This window comes from Helianthus annuus, chromosome 9, assembly GCF_002127325.2.
Source record: "Helianthus annuus cultivar XRQ/B chromosome 9, HanXRQr2.0-SUNRISE, whole genome shotgun sequence".
NCBI lineage: Eukaryota > Viridiplantae > Streptophyta > Magnoliopsida > Asterales > Asteraceae > Helianthus > Helianthus annuus.
In genome coordinates this window covers 52,628,203-52,653,990 of record NC_035441.2, presented here as the reverse complement: position 1 = coordinate 52,653,990, position 25,788 = coordinate 52,628,203, and the positions used below count along the sequence as shown (strand labels likewise).

The 25,788-nt window shown below is 35.8% G+C and overlaps 2 protein-coding genes across 2 annotated transcripts; one reads left to right on the top strand and one right to left on the bottom strand.

Annotated features, from left to right (window-relative positions):
• Positions 1-3,473: 3,473 nt before the first annotated feature.
• LOC110906952 lies at positions 3,474-4,987 on the bottom strand. The gene is made up of 3 exons (XM_022152004.1): positions 4,799-4,987; positions 4,476-4,733; positions 3,474-4,244 (listed from the first exon to the last, which is right to left on the bottom strand). The coding sequence occupies exons 1-3, from the start codon at positions 4,985-4,987 to the stop codon at positions 3,474-3,476; spliced, it is 1,218 nt and encodes a 405-aa protein (XP_022007696.1).
• Positions 4,988-6,944: 1,957 nt separating this feature from the next.
• On the top strand, positions 6,945-12,567 carry LOC110908684 (sodium transporter HKT1). Its single transcript, XM_022153649.2, has 3 exons — positions 6,945-8,089; positions 8,174-8,386; positions 12,219-12,567. Exons 1-3 carry the CDS (start codon positions 6,969-6,971, stop codon positions 12,415-12,417), a joined length of 1,533 nt encoding a protein of 510 aa, XP_022009341.1. The 5' UTR covers positions 6,945-6,968; the 3' UTR covers positions 12,418-12,567.
• Positions 12,568-25,788: the final 13,221 nt, after the last annotated feature.

Here is a 25,788-nt window from a genome sequence, read left to right as displayed (position 1 = left end):
CAAAAGATAATAGAATGTAAAATAAAAAAATAAAACATAATAATACGATTAAACAGTTTTACGTGTTACAACGAGAACCTACAACAAGTTAATAAAGTCTCTTCATACACTTCTATTACTACGAAGTAACTTCTTACCCTCTGAAAGACGAGACATGTACATTGTCTCCCACTCCATACGTGTTACAACGAGAACCTACAACAAGTTAATAAAGTCTCTTCGTACACTTCTATTATTACGAAGTAACTTCTTACCCTCTGAAAGACGAGACATGTACATTGTCTCCCACTCCATAGCTTCAGTACTTCGATACATATTCCATAGTCCATTCGGTGGAGGCATCGGACCATCATCCGTTAACTTAACCATGATGAAATGGCCATCTTCCACATAGGCAATCGAAAGAACAGAATGGCCCTCCGCCGGACCATCAAACATGGGAAAGTATGCTTGACAAACACCATTGCTTAAATGCTGAACAACCACACCAAATTTTTGAGCCACCAATAATCCGGCGTATGGCAAGAACATCCAGCATGCCATTGGTGCAGGTTCCACGTGCAACCAGTTTATTGATCGATATACTGTAGTGTAAAATCCCGGATCAAAAGAGTCAAGAAGAGGCAACCACCGGACTTTGTTAATGAACATCTCATCAAGAAGCCCTTGGCGGACCCACATCCAAGCATTCTGGTCCAACCCCAAACCCATAGCCACCGATCGAAACCCACAGTTAGCGTCAGGCTGGGCATCTTCCATATGTGTTATGTATCTTCGATACATATGCCAGTCCTTAAAACGATCGATCATGTTTTTGTACCTGTAATTGTAAAATATATTGTGGAAAATCTTTATCAGGGAAAATGTATGTATGGAAGTACGTAGGATATTATATAGGTCAATGATTGTTGACGTACCTATCCCCCACCAACAGTGGAAAATCTTCATCTATAATTTCAACTGTCTTTTTAGCCTTATTTTTCTTTGAACGACTGCGTTGCACTGCTGGCTTTTGAGCGTCCTCGTCCTACTTTTGGCTTTTGCCTTTTGCTTCGGACCGGGTATCTTTACGTCTCGCAACCTCCTTCTTTTTTTGTTGTGCTTTAGAGGTTGGGCGCCCCCGAGTATCTTGTTGTACCTCAGGCGGTTGATGGTCAGTCATACTTGGATTCACCACCTCCTTTATCTTCGACAACATACTTTTTAACATTATCGGTGGTTGCGCCTTCAGTTGTTGCATGACTCTGTCCATTTCCTCCCGAAGATTATTATCGTCTTCCTTAAGTTCTTCAGCATTGAAATCTAGTTTTGTCCAGAATTTGTCTACGGCGGCAAGAGGAATTTTGCAATCTGTATTTTAAAAACAATAGTTAGAAATGAGGGCGGGGGGTGGGTATTCATATGAAGTAGAATAAGCGGTTAAAGCCTGTTTTTATTACTTGTATTTTCCCACCACTCCATCCGACAAGCACATGGCAACCCACAACTCGTAAAAAGCACACGACCACAAGTCCCCCCTGCTGCGAGCAACGTACGTATCTTTTTCTTCTCAACAAGCAACAAATCTAGTGCTTTCAGGGAAACATTACCACGTAGGTTATCAAAGAATGATATCATGTAGTCCCCCATTTTCAAGGACCGGCTATCCTGAAAAGTGAGGTTTATTTGTATGCGTTGTGACTCTACAACTTTGTCAACAAGCCACACAAGTCTATGGAGCGAGCTGTTTGGCCCCTTAAGGTATCTCTTAAACTTAGCATGTTGGCTTTCAACTCTGTTGGTTGTATGTTGACCAAAGTTGGGGCTTGTGTTAGTCCAGGCTGAAACAAACTTTTCTTTATAGGGTAGTAGCCAGACAGTATACAAATAGTCCAAAACTCCTAAAAAAACAGAATATAACGATTTGTAATGTTTGTTTTGTAACACCCTGACCAAAGGCTGAAACAAAATTTTTCTGATAAATTAACTATTTTTAATAATTAATTAAACAAATACAACTATATAATTATTGGATTAAATTGGTTAAAAATCGAATTTTGGGAAAAATATCAATTTTCTATTTTCGAACATCATTCTGATGTTAAAATAATTATATAAAAATTTCAGGTTTTATAAAATTAGTTTACAATTTTTATTGAATTTAATAAGATTAAAACTAACTTAATTCATAATAATTAGATAAAACCGGAAATAATTATAGTTTATATTTTTAGTAAATCAGGTTTGATGTATATGAGTTTATAAAAATGTTAGTTTTTATAAAAGTGATAAAAAAACGTACAAAATAAAATAAAAGGTGTGTGCCCGGTTGGATTTTAAGAAGTGTATAAAATAACTAATGTTAGGATAACTATCAGCTCCTGTACCGGAGGATAAACTGGTAAAGAAGGAGTGCTTTTACACGAGTTGTCCAGGTTCGATCCTTGCTAAGGGCGGGTTATACAAGAAACCCCCCCTTTTTTGTTATTCTAATTAACGTAGTTAACTAAGTTAACTTCTTTTTTAAAGTATAAAAGAACTAATGTTAGGGTATCTATCAGCTCCTGTACAGGAGGATAAACTGGTAAAGAAGGGGTGCTTTTACACGAGTTGTCCGGGTTCGATCCTTGCTAAGGGGCGGGTTATACAAGAAACCCCCCCTTTTTTGTTATTCTAATTAACGTAGTTAACTAAGTTAACTTATTTTTTAAAGTATAAAACAACTAATGTTAGGGTATCTATCAGCTCCTGTACAGGAGGATAAACTGGTAAATAAGGGGTGCTTTTACACGAGTGGTCCGGGTTCGATCCTTGCTAAGGGGCGGGTTATACAAGAAACCCCCCTTTTTTGTTATTCTAACTAACATAGTTAACTAAGTTAATTTTTTTAAAGGATTTCTTATTCAACATTTAACTTGGTTAAGATTTTAGAGTTAAAATAAGTTTCAAACAAGGCTATTTCAACCCTTATACTTTAGATTTCAATAATTACATTTTATGCCCAATACTTTGTACTTTTAAATAATGTCAAAATAACCCCTAGACTATAACTTTCAATAAATGACAGTTTAGTCCCTGGACTTGGTTTTAACCATTTTTTAAGCAAGTTTCAAACAATGACAAACAAGTCCCTCAACTTATAGTTTCATAAAATGTCAAAATAGGCCCCTATAGTTTGTAATATAATACGTACCTGATCTATGGTCGTCAGTCAGTCGCGTAAATAGCCGCTCAAAGTTATAATTGTATAGCGTCTCAGTGGGAGAATTACACAATCGAGACCAAGAAATCTTGAATATTTTCCATTCTTCAGCCGTTGCAAATTTTGCCTTGGTGTGTTTTAGAATATTTTGTGAGATGTGCCACCGACATAGCAATTTGGATGCTTTTCGGAATACTTTATCGCAAGCATTCATCAAAGCTTTATCGCAATCTGTTACTATCACGCGCGGTTCCATACCCTCTTCCAACAATCCTTTGAGGTTCTGTAGGACCTAAAAGATGTTATCCTGTTTTTCTTTAGAGATAAAAGCATGAGCGACACAAAACGACTTGTGTGTCGATGTCACACCCACAATTTGAACAAACGGAAGTCTATACTCATTCGTTTTGTAAGTGGTATCAATCATCAACACATGTGGGAAAGCACGCCAAATATCGTACGAGTACCGATGAACAAAAAAAACCTCCTCGACCGCATTTGTTTCGGGATTCACCCGGGTGTGGTAAACATACCTTCCTTCATGCAACATTTGCTCCAATATCTGCATTGGAGTCCGATCACCGTACATTTTGACTTTAATCTTTTTTATCACGTTTTGTATGTCTCGTAGAATGCACACGCTCTGTGGGTTTTGTTTTCTTATGGTTAAATGTATGTTCGTAGGCTCCATGTTTTGAATATAAAGTCTCTCTACCAATGATTCTTCGTCTGGGGTCAACCTTCTTGCAAACGCGTGACCCTCGAGAAATACCGCAGGCTCATGGTTATGATCCTTTTGCTTCACCACTAAGCTCCAATTGCCACTACTTGCGTCTAGTTTCCCTATCATTTTAAAAGGACACCCAATCTTCTTGCTACCAGAACGCCGAACTGTTGCTTTACTTTTGCATGTGCCTCCACGGTCGCATTGCAACCATATCTTCAATGTCCTTGCTGACGAATCTTCACCTTTTGTTACCTTTCGTTGGGTCACAATGACGTAACCTTTCGCAATTTCTGTTTTGTAAGCCCAATTCTTTAACCCGTGAAGTGTCGCAAATACCTGAAACAACGGTAATTTAAAACTATGTTTAAAACTATATTTGTTTAAAATCTAATAAACCTTATACATAACGAATAACACGTAAACAAAATCAACGTTGTCTAAATTCTAGTAGGCACCCTTCTAATAAACCTATACATAACGAATAACACGTATAGAAAATCAAAATTGTCTAAAATTTAATAAACATTATACATAACGAATAACACGTAAGTGACGGTAATGTTATACCTTTCCTTGTTTTTTCGGGTCATTAGCACCATCGTCCCAGCCACCACCATTGTCCCAGCCACCACCATCTTCCTCGTCTTGATCACTTTCCTCGAAGTGTGTAACACCTTTCTCGATTTCGTTCTCGTCTTCCTCGATGTCAAAAGCATCTTCCTCGGACTTTTTCTTGCGTTGTTTTTCCTGATGGCAATGGTAAGTCCCGTATGCATATTTTTCCTGTTGCGGATAGCTTTGAGCCACGTAAAATGGTCCTGCCTCCTATACGACCTGAAACAACTTAATGGTTATACTAAAATAACCAAAAGACAATATGAATTTTTTACCTGGTTCAAATCAGGCATCACGGACCGCACACTCCCTTCCTGATGCGAATGGTAAGTTCCGGCGTGTTGCGGACGCACGGAAACCACCTCCTCCTCACCTCGATCAACGCCGGGTAACCAAACGATTTCGGAGACATATGACTCATTCGAAATTTCACCAAAAAAATATCCAAAGTCCCAATTTGACATCGTGATTCGAATTTAGTTTAACCAGACCGTTTATTTGAAAATTTTTATCATTTTCATCACTTTTTTGGGATTTTTGAACATTTGTATTACATGAATCCTGTAAGCTTGGGGTAAAGGGAAAAAATTCGAAACAATACGCAGCGTATAGGGCCATGAGCGCGTATATGCGGATCACCTTTTCAGCCTTTTCAGTCTGAACTCCGCTGTCTTGTCAGCAATATACCTTAAATTCAGATATTATAGTACCAATGAGCAGTGTATAAAGCAATGAGAGGCGTATAGGGTTTAATGCTCCAACTACCTCCTTTCTAATACAGCGCTCATAGGGCAATGAAGGTCGTATAACTTTACTTTTTCTGACATAATTAATGCACTCAACCCCTATACAACCCTCATTGCCTTATACGGGGCTGCTGGGGGGGGGGGGTCATTACTTTTGGGGGATGTACCAATACCTCACCCAATAAAAAACACGATGATATAGAACAACGATTCGATTAATGTAATACAACGATAATGTAATTACAATGAAGAATCTATTGAGTTTGAGATACATAATATGCACGCGAGAAATCGTATATATACATGATTATTTAGTGTCAAACACCGTCATGTTCGACAGTTAGTTTAACCACCAAAAGTAACCAGAAATTAACTAATCTAATTAGCTTGCTAATCCCAAGTTTAATTATTCAGATAAATCTGCATATAATACATATAGATACAAAGTTGATCAGATAAAAAATACTAAAGTTTAGTTTATAATTTCAAGTTGAATAAAAATGGCCATACCGAACCATGTGAAATGGTCCCCGAATGACTTTATATTGGTTCCTGCTGCAAATCCCATCATTGTTGGGAGAGATTTTGGCTATTCTCTAGTTAACTTAATGCTTCCACTTCCATTTGGTTTGTGGGTGACACTTTTAGTTTCCACCTTCTTTTGCTAGATTTTCTTTTTAGGTGGTTTTTGAGCAAGAACGCATTGAATGCCATTCCAAATTTACAGTGATACAAGGAGCACGTGTGTTGAATTTGTGGCTGAAATCGTTTGACCCCTAGGGTTTGCTTTGATGTTTAGTGCTAGGAGACATGACAGTTTGATTATAATAATTGGGCTGTAGGAAATGCTATTGGTTGTTATTCTTAAGTGATATCATTATTTAATTGAATAAAGTAGGTAAATATGTTATTCCATTTCTAAACGAGAGTGAAAATAAATGCTGATTGATATGAATATAAAATTGTACAAGATAAGAAAGTTGAGCCGTCCATTTTTCTCATGATATTGACACAAAATCTATTGGAACCCATATAAAATGATATCACTAATTAAGTACTAGGATTAAATACAAAGGTTACTAATTACAATAAGTGTACAAAAGCTTTTAAAAAAAATCCACTATACAAAAAGAATAAAAAAGGGAGGGAAGGTTAGGGTTTAGGTTTTTAGGTAGTGGTGAGTGTTTAGGATTTTTTTTAGGTTTTTTGTTTTTTTTGAGAAGGGGGCAAGAGGTTTTTGGAGGGTGGGGTGTTTAGGTTGGGGGGGGGGGAAGGTTAGGTTTTTGGGTGGGGGTGGGGGTGAGGGTGGGGGTGGGTGTTTAGGTTTTGAGTGGTGGTATAGTGGGTTTAGATTTTAGATTATTAGACACTTATCACTTTATAAATTTTTCTTACAATTCTTACAATTTAGAGCTTTTTATAAAATAACTTAACCCCACTAATTAAATGATAAAAGTTTGTGGTTATCAATCAAAGAATATAATAACTTAAGTGGCATTCCCATTTTAAAAAAAGTTGAGTACCTTTAATATAATTAATAACAAAATTTTATTTTATTTCATAATTAATTAATTTAATATGATTTTGACATGTTATAGTAACCCTAGTCAATCAGTGCCTCAGCTAGCTCGTATTGTTATATAAACCTCCTTACATTTCCACAAATAGCATCTTCCCTGACTACAACAAACCAAACACAATGAAAATGTTTTCCTATATTGGCAAGAAACTTGAACAACTTTGTAGTTCCTGTTTGTGTCGGTTCACATTCACTCTTCGTGTAAACTGGTTTTCATTAGAGTTGTTATATTTTCTCTTTATATCCACTTTAGGGTTTCTTATTCTTCATTCACTGGATGTAAGAACCACAACTTTCACCCCGAGGAACTTGGACTTATTCTTCACCTCCGTCTCGGCTGCCACAGTTTCGAGCATGTCGACAGTCGAAATGGAGGTTTTTTCCAACGCACAACTTATCATTATGACAATCCTGATGTTCATCGGTGGTGAGATCTTCACTTCATTGGTTGGACACTATATCCGTACGTTCTTTGTACACGATTCTCCAAAAGACGGTAACAAAGTTGATTTCTGTGATACACAATCTAGTTTTTCGGATAAAATCGAGCTAAATGACCTAAGCATCATTGAATTTGGAAAACAAAAATCTGACCATTTCTCTATGGAGGATTTAAAGCACCAATCCTTAAAGTTTTTGGGTGTTGTAGGGTTGTTTTACTTTGTGCTTGTCCAGTTTTTGGGTGTGGTCTCAGTTTTGATATATCTAAGTGCCATATCTAGTGCCAATAGTATACTCAACCACAAGGGTCTACACCCTCTCACTTTCTCCACCTTCACTATAGTTTCAACCTTTGCAAACTGTGGGTTTGTTCCAACCAATGAAAACATGTTAGTCTTCCGAAAAAACTCCGGCTTGTTGTTAATCCTCATCGTTCAAATTCTATTAGGCAATACATTCTACCCTCCCGCTTTGCGGTTTTCGATTTGGTTTATAGGAAAATTTGCTAAGAAATCTGAAAGTAGGTACTTGCTAAAGAACTCCAAAGACATTGAGTATGGTCATCTTTATTCTTACCTACACTCTATCTTTCTTTTGGTTACTGTGTTAGTATTCATTATGGTGCAATATATTTTGTTTTCATCAATGGAGTGGAGTTCAGAATCTTTAAGTGGTTTGAATGTGTATCAAAAGCTTGTTGGAATTTTGTTTCAGACAGTAAACTCAAGATATACTGGTGAATCAATTGTTGATCTCTCCACCATTAGTAGTGCAATATTGGTGTTGTTTGTCCTAATGATGTTAGTCTCTCTTTCTCCTATGTAATATCATTAAAGGGCATTATTAATATTGTGTAACTTAGATCTTAAAGTAATGTTTTGTAGGTATCTTCCACCATATACCTCATTTCTACCTGTAGCAGAAGAGAGTAGTGAACAAGGGAGAAAAAGGAGTAGAAAAATCATGGACAACTTAATCTTCTCACAACCGATATACTTGGTCATCTTCGTTATACTTGTTTGTATAACCGAGAGGAAACAGATGGTTGATGATCCCCTCAACTTCAATGTTTTGAACATTGTGGTTGAAGTTGTTAGGTATTTAACCTTACCCTCCTTTCTTTCTCTTACTATCTCTCCAAAAACACACATATATGGTAGTTACTCTAAAAAGAAAAAGGATCTAAAAGCTGTTAGAATCGTAAGGTGAGGGTAAATATGTATGGCTAAAAACATAAACATAGGCTGGACGCGTGCTTGATTGGTTTGACTAACATTGTACTAGGAGGGAGTTTAAGTTAGACGTACGATTGTTAAAGTTTGGACATGCAATGCATCGTTTTTTTATAGTAACAATATACTCAAGTTAAACAAAGTTGAATTCTTGAATTTTTACAATATAGACCCTGAATATTCTTCATGTAGTAGCATCCAGCATTAATCATTCAAAGGTGCACTTACAATCACAACAACGTGTATCTATTTTTTTATTTGATTAATTTTATTTTTCTCTATTATGAAATAAATTATATTAACATGTTTAATATAAAAAAATAAATGACACCTAAGATAGTTTACCTGCTATTTAGGTTAATTATATAAAATTTGCACAAAAGTAACTTTAATGAGTTAATTAGAACATAATTTTTTATGAGTTACCTAATTGAAATAATCCTAAAACTTGGTTAGCATTTTGTGAAATATTCCCATTAATTTACATGTAAGCTAGTTACAAAAGTGATTTCAAATTAGCTTTATTTACGTTACATATATTCATTTAAAATTTTGTTTAGTTAAATAATTAAAAAAGTTTAGTTAAATAATAAGAGAAAAAGAAAAATTGTGTATTATATATTACAAGAGTTAATTTCGTAGTTAGTCCTTATGGTTTCTTCAGAGTTAAAGGTTGGTTACTAAGTTCTCGGTTAGTTTTTAACGAGTGTTAGCATTAAGATCATAGGATGTTACAAAATTAAATGTTAAAACCTTAGATTGTTACTTTAAACTATTAATACCTGAGGTTGTTACTTTCTATAAAGCATAGGGACTAATTAATATCATTATAACTTTGTTAGTTGGCCTTATCAAGACCTTATGAGAAAGAAATCCATAATCTAAGTGTAAAACAATATCTTTCGTATAACCAATTAAGTTTCATATATAAATAATGTAATTAAGTTTTCGCTTCACTTGAGTTGATTAAATATTTTTGTCCTTAAAGTATAACAATATATACAAACTGTTGATGACGTATTAAACTAGGTTAATTAGAGTATTAAACATTGTACTTCATAATATATTAATATATGCCCAATTTTTGTGTGGCCAACGAATCCTCCAAATAGACTAATGATGAAATTCATCACATACGGATACACTCGTCTTCCGAACCAGAGTAAACCCTCACCTAGGGCCGAAGCCCGTGAACACTCGCCCAAAGGTATGACAGTGCGGTGAGATATAACCCGCTCAATTTAAGAATTGAACTAGCGATCGCCGCCTACTCGCCTAGTCAATCATCATCACCATGTGTCGCGTAAACTAAATATTGTGACAGAAATGGAACCTGAGTCACTTGAAACACCATCTCTCTCCCTTACCACTCCACCACTAGCTTATTAGCGCGTAACCTTTAAATCCATGAGGAATGAGGAGAGTGGCGTTTTTACAAATCACATGTCAGATGTAAAATGCAAATTATGATTGTTGATGGATCCAACACATCAATATGTCGTTTGGAAATACTAATAAAATAGAAAAAAATCTATTTTATTAATTTCATTTATATATTTTAATTTTAGAAAAATGTCATTTTCATTCCGGCGGTTTGGTCAATTTTGCGACTTTCGTCCCTGGGTTTCCATTTTCATCTAAAAAGTTTGAAATCTTGCCCTTTTTATCCTTGAGGGTCATTTTTCGAGGGACTAAAGTTACGATAAATTGCCAACCTCAAGAATAAAAACGGTAAGAAAACAAAGGTGAAGGATTGCAATGCACGAAAAAATTGTTTTGGATGAAACAAGCAAATATGTTCAAAAGTCAGGGACAATTTTGTAAATTTACTCTTTTAGTTCACTATATATATATATGTCCTGACAAGTTGGTCTATTGGTTAGTCAATTGGTTTATCTCCTTGGGATTCCAAGTTCAACTCCCACTAGCATCACTTTGAAAGACATTTGTGGTGGCAATAAAATTTAGAACTAGAACTTTTTGAAGGTCGCCAGTTCGAAACTGAACCGAACCGGGTTTTAGCGCAGTGGGCCTCCGGGCGGGTGGGTTTCCCCTGAACACGTGGCTCGGGTATGCATCCAACTCTGACCATTATGGAGGAAGGGATGCACTTGCTCGATTGAGGGCACCCCGGCCAGGAAACTTATCCGATGATTTATTTGGCCGTTCAAAAAGATTTATATATATATATATATATATATAGTGAAAATGAAAAATACAATATCCTTTAACGTACAATACGTATGAGATAAAATTATAACATGCGTGATTAAGGTTTTGAGTTTTATAACATGTGTAATTTCATCTAATACACATCATATGTAATTTCATGTAAAGAGTACTGTACAATATTGCTTGTCGTACATTACGTACGCTTCAATCTCGGCCGTCAGATCATCTTCCCGCATTTTAAAATCGCATGTTGTTTTTTTATAACAATTTCGCATGATATAATTTTTGATGAATTCGCATGTTGTTTTTTTATACCAATTTCGCATGTGATAATTTTGATGAAATAGCATGTTGTTTTTTTATAACAATTTCGCATGTGATAATTTTTGATGAATTCGCATGTTGTTTTTTGTACCAAATTTCGCATGTGATAATTTTGATGAAATAGCATGTTGTTTTTTGTAACAATTTCACATGTGGTAATTTTGATGAAATCGCATGTTAAAAAACCAACATGCGAAATTGTTAGAAAAAAAAAACAACATGCGAATTCAATGCGGGAAGATGATCGGACGGCTGAGATTGTAGCATACGTAATGTACGATAAGGGCATTTGTACGATAACCTAACTCTATATATATATATATATATATATATAATTAATATAGGCCAATTATAGGAAGAAATAATATATTAGTTAAGAAAACTATGAAACCCAAATAATTGGACCTCCTTTTGCAGACGTGTTACATGTAACCCTTAGAGACTACTACATGTTACGTATAACAACTTTTGCAGAATTTCAGTTTTTCCTGAAAAAGCAAAAAGTGTAATGGGACCAATCTCAACCCTAGATTTTTTAAACGGATATTGGCCTCTAATAATCCCTACTAGACGTCATTGGCCATTGGCAGTCCCTCTTTTTTTTTTTTATATATTTGAGGGGAAAAATTGTCACCCTTGTGGTAATTTGTGGTGTATAGTTAATCATGGGATTTTTATTCTTATTTGTTTTATAAAAATATTATAAAGTATGTATGTAATGATAAAACAGTAGATATTCGATCCTAAAATGATTATTGTTGCCACTTAACATTATGAAGAATATAACGACTTTAGTACTATATATTGTTCTTATCGGACAGAGTTCTTTTCTGTATTGTTAGTTTTAAAAGAAAAATATATGTGGATGTCTGGACAATAAGTCACTTAGAATATAGAACAACCAGAATCTAGCATCTAAACAGAACATAATATTCTTAAATCATGCAAAAAGTAGACTAAAGTCTAATATGTTAATTCTCCGTGTTTCATATGCTCTTAATAGATATGTTCTTAAAATTCATGAAAATAGAGACCAAGGTTGGTTGGTTATTTAATAAAAAGTATGTCTAATTTGATATTAGAACCAAATTTCTTTTGAAAATAATTATTTATGAGGAAATGTATCATGTGTTGTATAACAGTGTCCGTTAAATGTCTTAACAACACTAATAGAATAATTTGGGATTGTAATGTGCTGTAGTGCATATGGAAATGTTGGATTCTCAACAGGCTATAGTTGTGACCGTCGATTAAAACAAGATGGAGTTTGTCAAAACAAGTGGTATGGATTCTCGGGGAAGTGGAGCGATGAGGGGAAACTCATTCTAATTATCGTTATGATCTTCGGTAGGCTAAAGAAATTCAATATGAAGGGAGGCAAAGCATGGAAGGTCTTATAATTTTGATAAGTAAGTTAGTAATGAAGATCTTATGTTAATTACATGCTGTAAGTAATGGTACTAGCTAATATATGTAATTTGTATTGTAATACGTTTGTGAAAGCTGAAACCGATGTCAATAGTTAATGTGTTTTAATGTTCCATCGTAAACGTTCATGATCACCTCATCGTTTGTAAGACAACCGTTCAAGAAATAAAATAGAAATAACAATTTTATTAATCAATATTCGGTTTACAATACATAAAAAAAGGAACTGAAACAAACTATAACAAAATACAATACAAAATGTAAACAAAATTAAGAACAAATTACAAAGAAATAAAGAAAAGCATAAAATAACGGTGACTAAGGCACGTGAAGATCATGCTTCCCTTAAAACAGATTTCGTGCCCCCCAGGTGAACCCGTTTGTTTTCCAGCGTACAATAGCCAAAGTAGATGTACTATTGGGGATAGCCAAGCACCTTAAAGAATACCTGAAACAAGATTTCACAGGGATGCAAAATTAGAAATTTTGTAGAAGTAGAGTGTGTGCTATGAACCATAGAATTTCTATTCTCTGTGTATCTTTAGAACAAAGCACAAAGTTTGGTATATGAGCTGTTAGGAATTTCAAATAAGATGTCTCAATTAAATACAAAATTCAATAAAAATAAAGAATAGAATTCAATGACATAATGAATTCTAAGACTTGACTGATTGGAATATAAATAGTCTCCAATGACTCGAGCCCACACGCACCTAAAAAATAGTAATGGCGGCTCCAAGCGGCTCGTGGTGATGCGAGCATGCAAAGTGCGCCATCAAAGCGCCACATTGCGCCCATCGCCCTCGTCCTGGTCCCGTGCCCGGGCACGGGATCGTGTCGGGTGTTTCGCACCCTCATTGTTACCACTAGGTGTGACTTGTCACATAGGAATACATTGATATAGAACTTCTAATTATAAATCCACAAAAGATTTTTCTTTCCACCTATTTGGGACAATCACAATTTCCCACACATTTATGGTTCCAATACACAAACTTAATGCTTAAGATCTCTCATTCATCTTGGCTTAATTATTAAATAATCATTATATTAACTCATAATATAATATTATTTATAAAATTTTCAACAATCCCCCATATGAATGGAGATCGTCCCATACACTCAAGTGTCACACTAAAATTTCATCGGTTAAGGAATGCAGGATAGGTAGGTTTGCCCTTTGAACCCTCATTTTGACATATACTTCGTCTCCTAACGGTTAGTAGACGCGATGCCCTTGAACCAACACCTTTTACACAGACGTTATTACACATCACACATTACTGGTTCTGTGAGAGCTCTAGGAATTGTGCCCTCAGTTCCATTCAAAGCGAGCCCACTTCTCTCTAAAATAGGTGATTTAAAAATCATTTAAAGCCATGCTTAACCTCTCTTGATATCAATGAATTTAGGTAAGAATAGACTAGTAAGTTTGCCATTCCCATTGTATATTTAGGAACTCCCCCACAGTTACCTCAGTTCGTACAGTTAGGTGGTCCTATTGAGCCTAGATCATGGGATCTCCAATTTTCTAGTATAGGTTTTCCGTTGTTCAAACTTACTCCAATGGCTTTAGACCCATTCCCATTGACAACCTATATACCACCTCTCTGTTTTAGCCTTTTGTAAGCGGATTCGCAATGTTATCCTTCAACTTCACATAATCAATTGTGATAACTCCAGTTGAGAGTAGTTGTCGTATCTTGTTATGCCTACGCCGTATGTGCCTTGATTTGCCATTATACATTGCACATTGAGCTCTACCAATAGTTTATTAGCAATCACAACGTATACAAATAGCCGTCACAGGCTTAGGCTGTCACACCCCCAAAATCCACCATGCGGATTATCATCGCTTGGAGGCGTGACATGACCAGGATTGTCACACCCCGAAATTATCAGAGCTGGCGTGACTGGACTGGTATCTTCATTGCACAGCGGAAGCAAATAATCTAAGTCTCTCTAGAAATTGAACACCCACTAAGTACTCGACTCCACATGGTTCTCCTATTCCAACCGTGCCATAGTTTCTGAAAAGTAACCTGAGAAAGAAACATGCGAAAAATCAACATAAAGTTGAGTGAGTTCATAGTTTGTTTGTAAAAGATATGAAATAAATCTTTGGAATAACCGGTTTATGAAATAATATTGAGAAAACGAATCAAAATCATTTTCTTGCCCAGTTATATGAAAACTTTGCATTTGTAACGATCTATGTTCGTAAAACCATGTATTTGTAAAGTATGTATAACCGTCAATGCCCACCCTGACTTTGACTCTATGCCCGCATAATCCTATATGTGACAATTCGAAATTCCAAGGTTAGTAATGTTTAATCTTACGATTCTAACGTTCCGTTATCTATTCCTTCTTCAATGCGCTAGATGATTTAACTCCGTTAAGCTAGAATTTTATCGATCGACACCTCGAATAATATATTTGTGAATGTGGGCCGTATTGGTGGCATGTACCATTGGGCCTTGGCCCATCCTAATGCATAAAGCCTGCGTAAAAGAAATAGGTAGTTAACTGGGCTTAGGCCCATATCGGCCAAGGAAGAGAACCGGCCCAGCATCCTTACTCGGTTATGTAGAAGAGGGAGCAGGCCCAACTTCCCTACTATTCGCCTAGATTGAGTAATCAGCCCAACAACCCTTATCCCTATAGGAACATGAATACGTATTATACTCGAAATCGAATTCTGTTTAGTTTAAAAACCATAACAAACTCTACTCCCTATCTCTCTCTCTCAAATCTACATACGGCAGCAGGAGAAACCCCCCCCTCTTCGAGATAGTGTTTTGATCATTCAGATTTCTGGTTAGTGTTTAATACTTGTTAATCTTTACGATTGTGTGGTGTTGATCTTTCATTCGATATATGTGTATATATATGCGTGCTATGCCTACAATTGGTGATTCTAAAGTTATGATGTCCGAATTCTGGTGTCATGTTTATGGATCTGATATAGTGATTAGGCTTAATAAGTATGAGTTGTGTAAAGAGCCATGATTAAGGATAGTGTAGTGATGAGTAAACTGAAAACCATTTATATGTTTTGATATCTGGTCCCGTTTATGTATGTTAATTGTATTGAATGAGGTTTCTACATGTAATAGGAATGATTGAATGTTACTGAATATTTATAGATCATGATCTTACATGTATATTAGATTATGATAGTGAGTATATGTCAATATATTCATGTATGGGCTGTAATTGTTGCATATATATTATTGTTAGCATATTAAACCTGTGTCTTTAGTTTGTTTGTTGTTCTTGTTGGTGCCATAAACCCATGCTTATATATGAGATTATATGTGTAATTGTATTTTCATGGGTATATGATAGTAAACCTTGGATATACTTGGGTAATATAAACAAAATAATTAGAATATGATAATGATGAATAATCGATGGTATGAATGAACTGTTTTGTGCCATTAATTACTTGACTGGTTAACTATTGTTGATATTGAAATTGATGTTGATAATATGTGACAATTCGGTGAATAATGTAAAAGGATTGTGAATTGGGAATTAGGCAGTAGACTAAATGAATAATCTGCACCGATTTGGGTTATTATTTTGCTTGGGCCTCACATGTAAATGTTTAAAGCTGGGCCGCGAATTGGGATAAATCGCACAGCCCAAGCGGACTCAAGGTTGGGCTGCACACTGATCCGCGGGCCATTCAGGTTGGGCTGTACACATCATAAACCGTGTGGAGTCGCGCAACTTGGTACAGCGCCGGTTGGGCTTCGGATCAATGGGTCGCACAGCTGCTATGTAGGTCGTTAGTTTTTGGGCCGCACACTTGAATTAACTCACACACTAGAGCCTAATTGTACATTGTCCTTGGGCCGTAGCTGATTTCAGTTGCACACTTCATAATTGGACGGTTGATGTAATATGGATTATTTAGTTCACTGATCTTATGTTGAATAATTACTGTTCTTGCTTGAATTGTTGCTTAACTGTTATACGTGCCATACGTGACAACCACTGATGTGATCTATGTGTAAACAAACTGTAAAACTGATCATTACCAAACACTCTTCTAGGTCGTGAGTATTGAACTTATTTAACGAGTAACTTGTCTAACCGAGCAAACCTCAGGTGAGTTCATTGCTTTTTTCTCAAGCATGGATCCCAGTGAAGGGATAACGGGTAACGTTCCGATGAGGAATGCATGGGTAATGGGATGTTGGTGATTGTACTCAGTTTTCTATCATTGTAAGACCACTACATCTACCGGGTCGTTGCTTGTAGGGCAACGGGGGTTATTAGTTGATAGCGCTATTAGGTTTGGCACCCTCACGACGTTCAAGGGGAACGGGCGTGAACTAATTACCTTAAAACATGACCAATGCTTTGATAGAGGCATTGGGGTTGGCAATCACATATCATATGGCCATTCGGTACTCGAGTAATAACAACATCAAAACGTCAAACGTCATAACAACAAACAACATATCGTTTTGTAAACTGTTTTACTCACATGAGCGGTAACACAACTTGGTAAACAAACAGAAACCTTGAACTCACCAGCGTAGTCTGACACACTTGTTTACATGCTTGTAGGTAATTATTGAAGGAACTTGGGAGCTTGCTGTCTGATGCTGCTGGAGTGGTTGTGGTCATGATAAACAATTACATTGATTTGGTTTCGATACATTTACACACTTATACATTTATGCTTCCGCTCAATACTTTGGTTTTGGTTTAACTTTTCAAACGATACATTTCTTTCAATTGGGTATTTCAATACATTATAACTTGTGTTTGATATGATTGGTGGCTCTTTGTTGGATCGTTGCACCTCCAATAGGGACATACCCTAGGTGGTAATTTGGGGGTGTGACAGTTTGGTATCAGAGCAATGCCTCTTGTTCGAGTTCGTTGGAACTCAAGGCGTGGACCAGAGTTCACGTGGGAGCGAGAGGATCAGATGAAGCTCAAGTATCCTCACCTTTTTCCCAAAGGCAAAGCCGAGTCAAGCAAAACTGATGAATCTCAAGGCGAGATTCCCCTTCAAGTTGGGGATGATGTCACAACTGAGCAGAACCCGCAACAATCTTGATTTCTCACTTCGTTCCTCTCACTTGACGCTTGCCAATTTCGGGACGAAATTTCTTTCAAGTTGGGGATGATGTGACAATTCGAAATTCCAAGGTTAGTAATGTTTAATCTTACGATTCTAACGTTCCGTTATCTATTCCTTCTTCAATGCGCTAGATGATTTAACTCCGTTAAGCTAGAATTTTATCGATCGACACCTCGAATAATATATTTGTGAATGTGGGCCGTATTGGTGGCATGTACCATTGGGCCTTGGCCCATCCTAATGCATAAAGCCTGCGTAAAAGAAATAGGTAGTTAACTGGGCTTAGGCCCATATCGGCCAAGGAAGAGAACCGGCCCAGCATCCTTACTCGGTTATGTAGAAGAGGGAGCAGGCCCAACTTCCCTACTATTCGCCTAGATTGAGTAATCAGCCCAACAACCCTTATCCCTATAGGAACATGAATACGTATTATACTCGAAATCGAATTCTGTTTAGTTTAAAAACCATAACAAACTCTACTCCCTATCTCTCTCTCTCAAATCTACATACGGCAGCAGGAGAAACCCCCCCCCCCCCCCTCTTCGAGATAGTGTTTTGATCATTCAGATTTCTGGTTAGTGTTTAATACTTGTTAATCTTTACGATTGTGTGGTGTTGATCTTTCATTCGATATATGTGTATATATATGCGTGCTATGCCTACAATTGGTGATTCTAAAGTTATGATGTCCGAATTCTGGTGTCATGTTTATGGATCTGATATAGTGATTAGGCTTAATAAGTATGAGTTGTGTAAAGAGCCATGATTAAGGATAGTGTAGTGATGAGTAAACTGAAAACCATTTATATGTTTTGATATCTGGTCCCGTTTATGTATGTTAATTGTATTGAATGAGGTTTCTACATGTAATAGGAATGATTGAATGTTACTGAATATTTATAGATCATGATCTTACATGTATATTAGATTATGATAGTGAGTATATGTCAATATATTCATGTATGGGCTGTAATTGTTGCATATATATTATTGTTAGCATATTAAACCTGTGTCTTTAGTTTGTTTGTTGTTCTTGTTGGTGCCATAAACCCATGCTTATATATGAGATTATATGTGTAATTGTATTTTCATGGGTATATGATAGTAAACCTTGGATATACTTGGGTAATATAAACAAAATTGTAACACCCCAAATTCCATGAGGTTGTTAATTCAAGCTAATTATAATTATGTAAGGATAGTTTTAGTTATATTAATACAAATAGTATTCTTGAGGGGCCAAACATGTAAAATGGTAAGATTTGAAATATTAAAAGAAAATAAAAAATTAAAGACACACACATATGCGTGTGTGTGTGTAGTACGATCGATCAGAGGCAGGAGAACAAGGTGAAACCCTAGTTTCACCAATTTCATCAAATTGGACAGAAATCTCATGGATAATCAAATGCATGTGATCAATTCCTCGGTTATCTAAGGATTTTCCATCATGGGGTAAGTCGAATTTTGTGAATTTATGCTAGATGATGATAAGGGTTTTGATTAATCCATGAGGTAGTTTGAAATTGAACTTGCTTATGAGTTAGAATCATCAAATAGAGGATATTTTATGAATAATACTGATTTGTTTGAAAGTTTGAATAAATACCCATTTGGTCTAGTTGTATAGTGAACTAGTAGTGAATTAATCAAGAAATTCAGATGGGTGATTGTTTGTGTGCAAGTTCTAGACAGATTATTAGGTTGTAGAATGAATAAGTGAGGTGGATTTAGTTGATTATATGATTCATGAAGACTACTAGTGAAAGTGTGCATTGTATACTTGTACATAGAGCTTACAATGTTATATGCACGCCAAGTGTTCGATTAAATGCTTGAATGGGTAATATTATAAATTTGAATGAATAATGAAGTCTTGTGTTGCATGTAGAAAATTATGGAATTGGTCTTTTATATAAAAAGTGTTATGGAATGCATACTATATGTGAATGCAAGAGTTATGTAAGTGTATGATAAAATGTATACAATGTCGTCCGTATAGTCGATTATGATGTTACGGGAATATGTTGATAAGTCGATAGTTACCTATGGTTAATAGTTGACTTTTGGAAGTCAACAAGCACAAGAAACATGATTTGACTCGTTATCGTAAAAGCAGTATTATAGGAAGTCGTTTGATACATGTTATGTTAATATGTGTTAATTTTGATTACCTGATGAATTACGTGTGTTGGAAAGGATATGAAGTTGATTAGATGTTTTGATGCTTGTTAGAAATGACTAAGGAAAGTTAAGTATGAATTATGCGAATGATATGATTGTTACATGTCGTACAATATGAGTGTGGAATGTAAATGATGTTTATATTATGGTCTACCATATTAAAACGGAGTCATGTTCTTGATTTGAATGTAATTAGGATAGTTGACTTTTGGAAGTCAACCATGTATAAATGCCGTAAATGAGCTTTAGGACACAATTGAATAAGTGTATGTATGCTAATAATGATATGAATATGATGACATGTACGGATAGGAGGTATGTCATCATGGACACAAGCATGGAAGGACAACGGGTCAAGTTAAACACGGAAGCTAAGCATGGACTCGGATGCACAAGGTAAGTGATTCCGTAATCACTTCTTAGTTGTCTATGTAATGTTATATGCAATGTAATTATATGTGATAATTGAGGTCGAATAGGAATGAATTGTATGATGTCAATGAAGTATTAAACGGATCTTAGTTTTGATCCGAGCAAGGTAGGTGTGATTAAGAAATTGTAGCTAAGTAGTGGAATTGGTTACTTATGTAAGGAATTCCTTTGTTATTAAGGATAGAGCATAGTTGACTAAAATGCCCTTGATAGGTATATCGGGCAAACGACCTTAGAAGTCGTTTGGAAACAAGCTATTCGATTAGAGTGATGTTTTGGACAAGTATGAAAGCGAAGTATAGGGTTTGGTATGTCATAGTCCACTTATTGCGCAAATACCCATAACGGGTCAAAATAATCATTCAAGTATAAATGAGTTTAAGATTGTGCATAAACTTGTGAATTGAACCTAATATGTTAGACAACATTGAAATTATAAGGTTCATGTGAAATCGGGATCAAACAATCATGTTTGTTTGATAAAATGCATAAACGGGTTGAAATTCGGTAAAAAGGTGATGAGTCGAAGGCTTAAAAGTCTAAAAATTTATTTTGTTGGATGTTGGGTTTCAACTCCAAAAGATGGAGGATTAAATTACGGACGCGTGGGAAAAAGAATCGGGTAAAACGGATCAATAACGAAGAAGTTATGGCCGTTTCCGTAAAAACTGGCATAGCTGAACTGAGCTGCAGACCTGCTGGAAAAGCGCCTCCCCTGCGCCACGCGAGGGAGCAACATGGCGCCGTCACGTGGCGCGAAAGAACCCATTTTTGTTGAAAAACTTGTATTTCAATCAGTTCAGCTTCCTGGACTCGTTTTGACACGTTTTAAAGTACGTATGACTGATTCAATTCATGTTTTATGCATTGTAGGTTTATTACGTTTTTATGAGCTTAAGGGTATGCACTTATGTAGATAGGTATGTATGTATGTTTATAAGTATGCGAGCAAGTACGTGGACCTATGATGGTATGTATAGGAGTAGGTATGTATAAGCTTGGTATGATGCAAGTAGGGATGTATGTATGTGTACATGTATAATGTCATGAGTGTATGTAATAATGTAGGTATGTGTACTTGTAGATACGTATATAATGATGTAGATGTGTTTATATGTAAGTATGCATGTAGGTTGACATGTATGTGTGTGAGTATGTATGCAAGTAGGTATGTATACATGTGTGTACGTATGTATGTATGTATGGAAATAATATGTATGAAGTTAGGTATGCATGTAGGCTATTCAGTACGCTTAAGTGTTTACGTTGTTTATTCGTGTACCTGGAGCTTTAAGGGAAATGCAGGAATAGCAAAGAAGTCTCACCACGGATGGTATGACAGGATGGGAAAGCTGGGATGTAAAAAGTTGTCGAAACGAGAAGTAAACATGAACAAACCTTGTGTGTTTATTTTGCGTACTAATATTGTAAATTTTATGTGGTGAGCGCAGGTAGTATCAGTCATGAGGATATCCAAGGATTTGGAAATCGAGGATCGAGTCACAAGACAGATTGTACGGGAATGCTTAATTATGTAATTTAGTGAGGATAAGTTATGTTCTAATATTATAAAAATGAATTTTTAGAATGTCAAGACGTATATCATGAAAGAAATTTTTATGGCACGAATTTCCGCTGCGTCATTTTAAGGTATTACGTTTTAGGGCGTAACAAGTTGGTATCAGAGCCCTGGTTTGAGAGAATCAAGTAACAGGAGGTAAATACTTGAACTCAAACCGGTGTGCTCTCGTGACCAAGAACCCGTACAATCTAAGACTCGATCGAGGCCTAAATGCAAAAGCGAATGTAAGTATGTATTAGATTATGTATTTGAAGGAAACTAATAGTATGTTATGTGCAAGGTAAGCTTAAGAGTTTGAAGAGGGTGATCCGTGAATGCAGAATAGGATGAACGCCAAGGCGGGCGAAGGTGCAACTAGGCAAATTAACCCCAGGTACACAATACTAATATGTATGAGTACCAATGTCAAAATAAAAAGGTTGGGAGGGTAATTATTAAACAAAAGACCATGATGTGGTCTTGGGGAAGTATTAGAAATATGCACGAAACTGAAACCCATCTCTCGGGCGTAAGGCGATGATTACACGAAGGCACGAAACTAGTGTGTGGATTGCGCACCTGGCCAGTACGCAAGAAGCATATGACGTTCGTGAGACCGTGGCAATTATTGCAGGTATGCCCGGTAGAACTGGGTAGCAGGTGGGCGCTATGTTGTAGCGAATGCGAAATAGCAAATCCATTGCGGATTTGGTTATGCTAACGAAGGTTATGAAAAGTTATGCAAGTCGACCGGTTCTAGCGAACAAGTCGAATAAGAATGAGCTACCATCCGTTTTGAACGGGTGATTTTGAATGCTCTAATGAATGCTAGAAGCTTAATCCGTTATACGGATTGAAAGAAGAAGTTATGATTAAAAGCGAAAAACCCAATTATTTGGGTAGTGGAATATGTATGCTTAACTCTCGTTGAGAGTGTTTATGCTAAACCCAATTATTTGGGTAGTGGAATATGTATGCTTAACTCTCGTTGAGAGTGTTTATGCCAAACCCAATTATTTGGGTAAGTGGAATATGTATGCTTAACTCTCCTTGAGAGTGTTTATGCCGAAACCCAATTATTTGGGTAATCGAATGTGTATGCTTAACTCTCATTGAGAGTGTTTATGCCGAACCCCATTTACTTGGGTAGTTGAATGTGTAAGGAAGAAGAAAACTCATATATGGATAGAACTAAAATGAAGTAATTATGATTCGACAACTAAGATGACTAACCTTAAAACCTAGTTGCCGAAGGCAGGTAAAACTTTAAGTTTTTGTTAAAACACATGTAAGGAAGAAAAGGTACGAATGATATGTTTGAAGCCGCTAGATGGATTCAAACATAGAAGGAATGAAGGGTATGGATGTTACATTTAAATCCGTGGGACGGATTTAAAACATGTACCTCGATACGTATATATATAAATAACAAGAATGATATATTAAGAAATGGCCATGTATTGACCTGTTATGAATAGGTCTAACACACTAATGTCTTAAGAAGGAATTGATAAAGTATTGATGTATAAACGAGGTCATGTGATAAACATCATGTTTAAATAAAATCGAATGAAGTGTGTAAACCCCTAATTTTATAATGAGATTGGCAGAAATCATGATGCAATGAATCTACCGAGGACGGTGAAAGAATGCTCATGAATGAGAGCTCATGATACCAGATGGATAAGATCAACCCTGTTAAGATACGGATTCGTGAAGGAGCGAGTCAACTCGGGTTGTTACACGTTGGTCGGTGCCAAATTAGCAAGGTTAGTAAATGGTTTAACTTGTGGATGCTAAATAGAAAGTTATATATTGAATGATGTTTCTATGTGAACTGGTGGTACTGAACTTGAACGATCATAACTGTGGAAATTATGATAGAATATACGAGACGGCGAGTATCGTTAAGAAATGCTAACCTTGATGCTCAGCTTGTTGGCCATGTTCATTTGAACAAGATCTTGTAGAAAAGATACGCATGGCATAATTGACAATAGTAACCACGGAAATAATGCTTAGTCTTCATGATAAGTACGGATAAAAGAAGTGTGATTTTAGTTGTAATAATAAGTCTTTGAGTGATTATAGCATGTGTACGATAATATATCGGCCCCTCCTATGAGCTTAAGGATAATCGGAAGTAATGATAGTAATGGAATGTTTAGGATGGCTCGTAGTGAACAAAATGAAAGATAGCATATGATGTATGAGTAGAAGGAAATAAATCGATTTATTTCGATTAGCAAATATATGAATGTAATACGCTTATATAGGATGTTAGATACAAGCCGCAGACTTAGGTTTGTACGATTAGTGATTGTAATTTTATACATGTGGAATAAATCCGATGAATGAAACGCTAGTGATGATATGTGCTAAGAGCTAGTCTTATAAGTAAAAGACACTAATAAGAGCTCTGGACAAGTTCCGACCTTTTTATGTGGCTTAATTTAAGAATGTAGGGACAATATGTAAAATTATGTTTATGCTTGAATAGGACTATTGGCAAGATCCTGAATGTATTTAAGTTGTAGTAAGCCTCGCGAATGAATAAGGCGAAAAAGGTAAGAGTGGAATGGGTTTAGTAGGAATGAGAAAGGTTTCGAGGACGAAACCTTCTTTAAGGGGGGTAGATTTGTAACACCCCAAATTCCATGAGGTTGTTAATTCAAGCTAATTATAATTATGTAAGGATAGTTTTAGTTATATTAATACAAATAGTATTCTTGAGGGGCCAAACATGTAAAATGGTAAGACTTGAAATATTAAAAGAAAATAAAAAATTAAAGACACACACATATGCGTGTGTGTGTGTAGTACGATCGATCAGAGGCAGGAGAACAAGGTGAAACCCTAGTTTCACCAATTTCATCAAATTGGACAGAAATCTCATGGATAATCAAATGCATGTGATCATATCCTCGGTTATCTAAGGATTTTCCATCATGGGGTAAGTCGAATTTTGTGAATTTATGCTAGATGATGATAAGGGTTTTGATTAATCCATGAGGTAGTTTGAAATTGAACTTGCTTATGAGTTAGAATCATCAAATAGAGGATATTTTATGAATAATACTGATTTGTTTGAAAGTTTGAATAAATACCCATTTGGTCTAGTTGTATAGTGAACTAGTAGTGAATTAATCAAGAAATTCAGATGGGTGATTGTTTGTGTGCAAGTTCTAGACAGATTATTAGGTTGTAGAATGAATAAGTGAGGTGGATTTAGTTGATTATATGATTCATGAAGACTACTAGTGAAAGTGTGCATTGTATACTTGTACATAGAGCTTACAATGTTATATGCACGCCAAGTGTTCGATTAAATGCTTGAATGGGTAATATTATAAATTTGAATGAATAATGAAGTCTTGTGTTGCATGTAGAAAATTATGGAATTGGTCTTTTATATAAAAAGTGTTATGGAATGCATACTATATGTGAATGCAAGAGTTATGTAAGTGTATGATAAAATGTATACAATGTCGTCCGTATAGTCGATTATGATGTTACGGGCATATGTTGATAAGTCGATAGTTACCTATGGTTAATAGTTGACTTTTGGAAGTCAACAAGCACAAGAAACATGATTTGACTCGTTATCGTAAAAGCAGGATTATAGGAAGTCGTTTGATACATGTTATGTTAATATGTGTTAATTTTGATTACCTGATGAATTACGTGTGTTGGAAAGGATATGAAGTTGATTAGATGTTTTGATGCTTGTTAGAAATGACTAAGGAAAGTTAAGTATGAATTATGCGAATGATATGATTGTTACATGTCGTACAATATGAGTGTGGAATGTAAATGATGTTTATATTATGGTCTACCATATTAAAACGGAGTCATGTTCTTGATTTGAATGTAATTAGGATAGTTGACTTTTGGAAGTCAACCATGTATAAATGCCGTAAATGAGCTTTAGGACACAATTGAATAAGTGTATGTATGCTAATAATGATATGAATATGATGACATGTACGGATAGGAGGTATGTCATCATGGACACAAGCATGGAAGGACAACGGGTCAAGTTAAACACGGAAGCTAAGC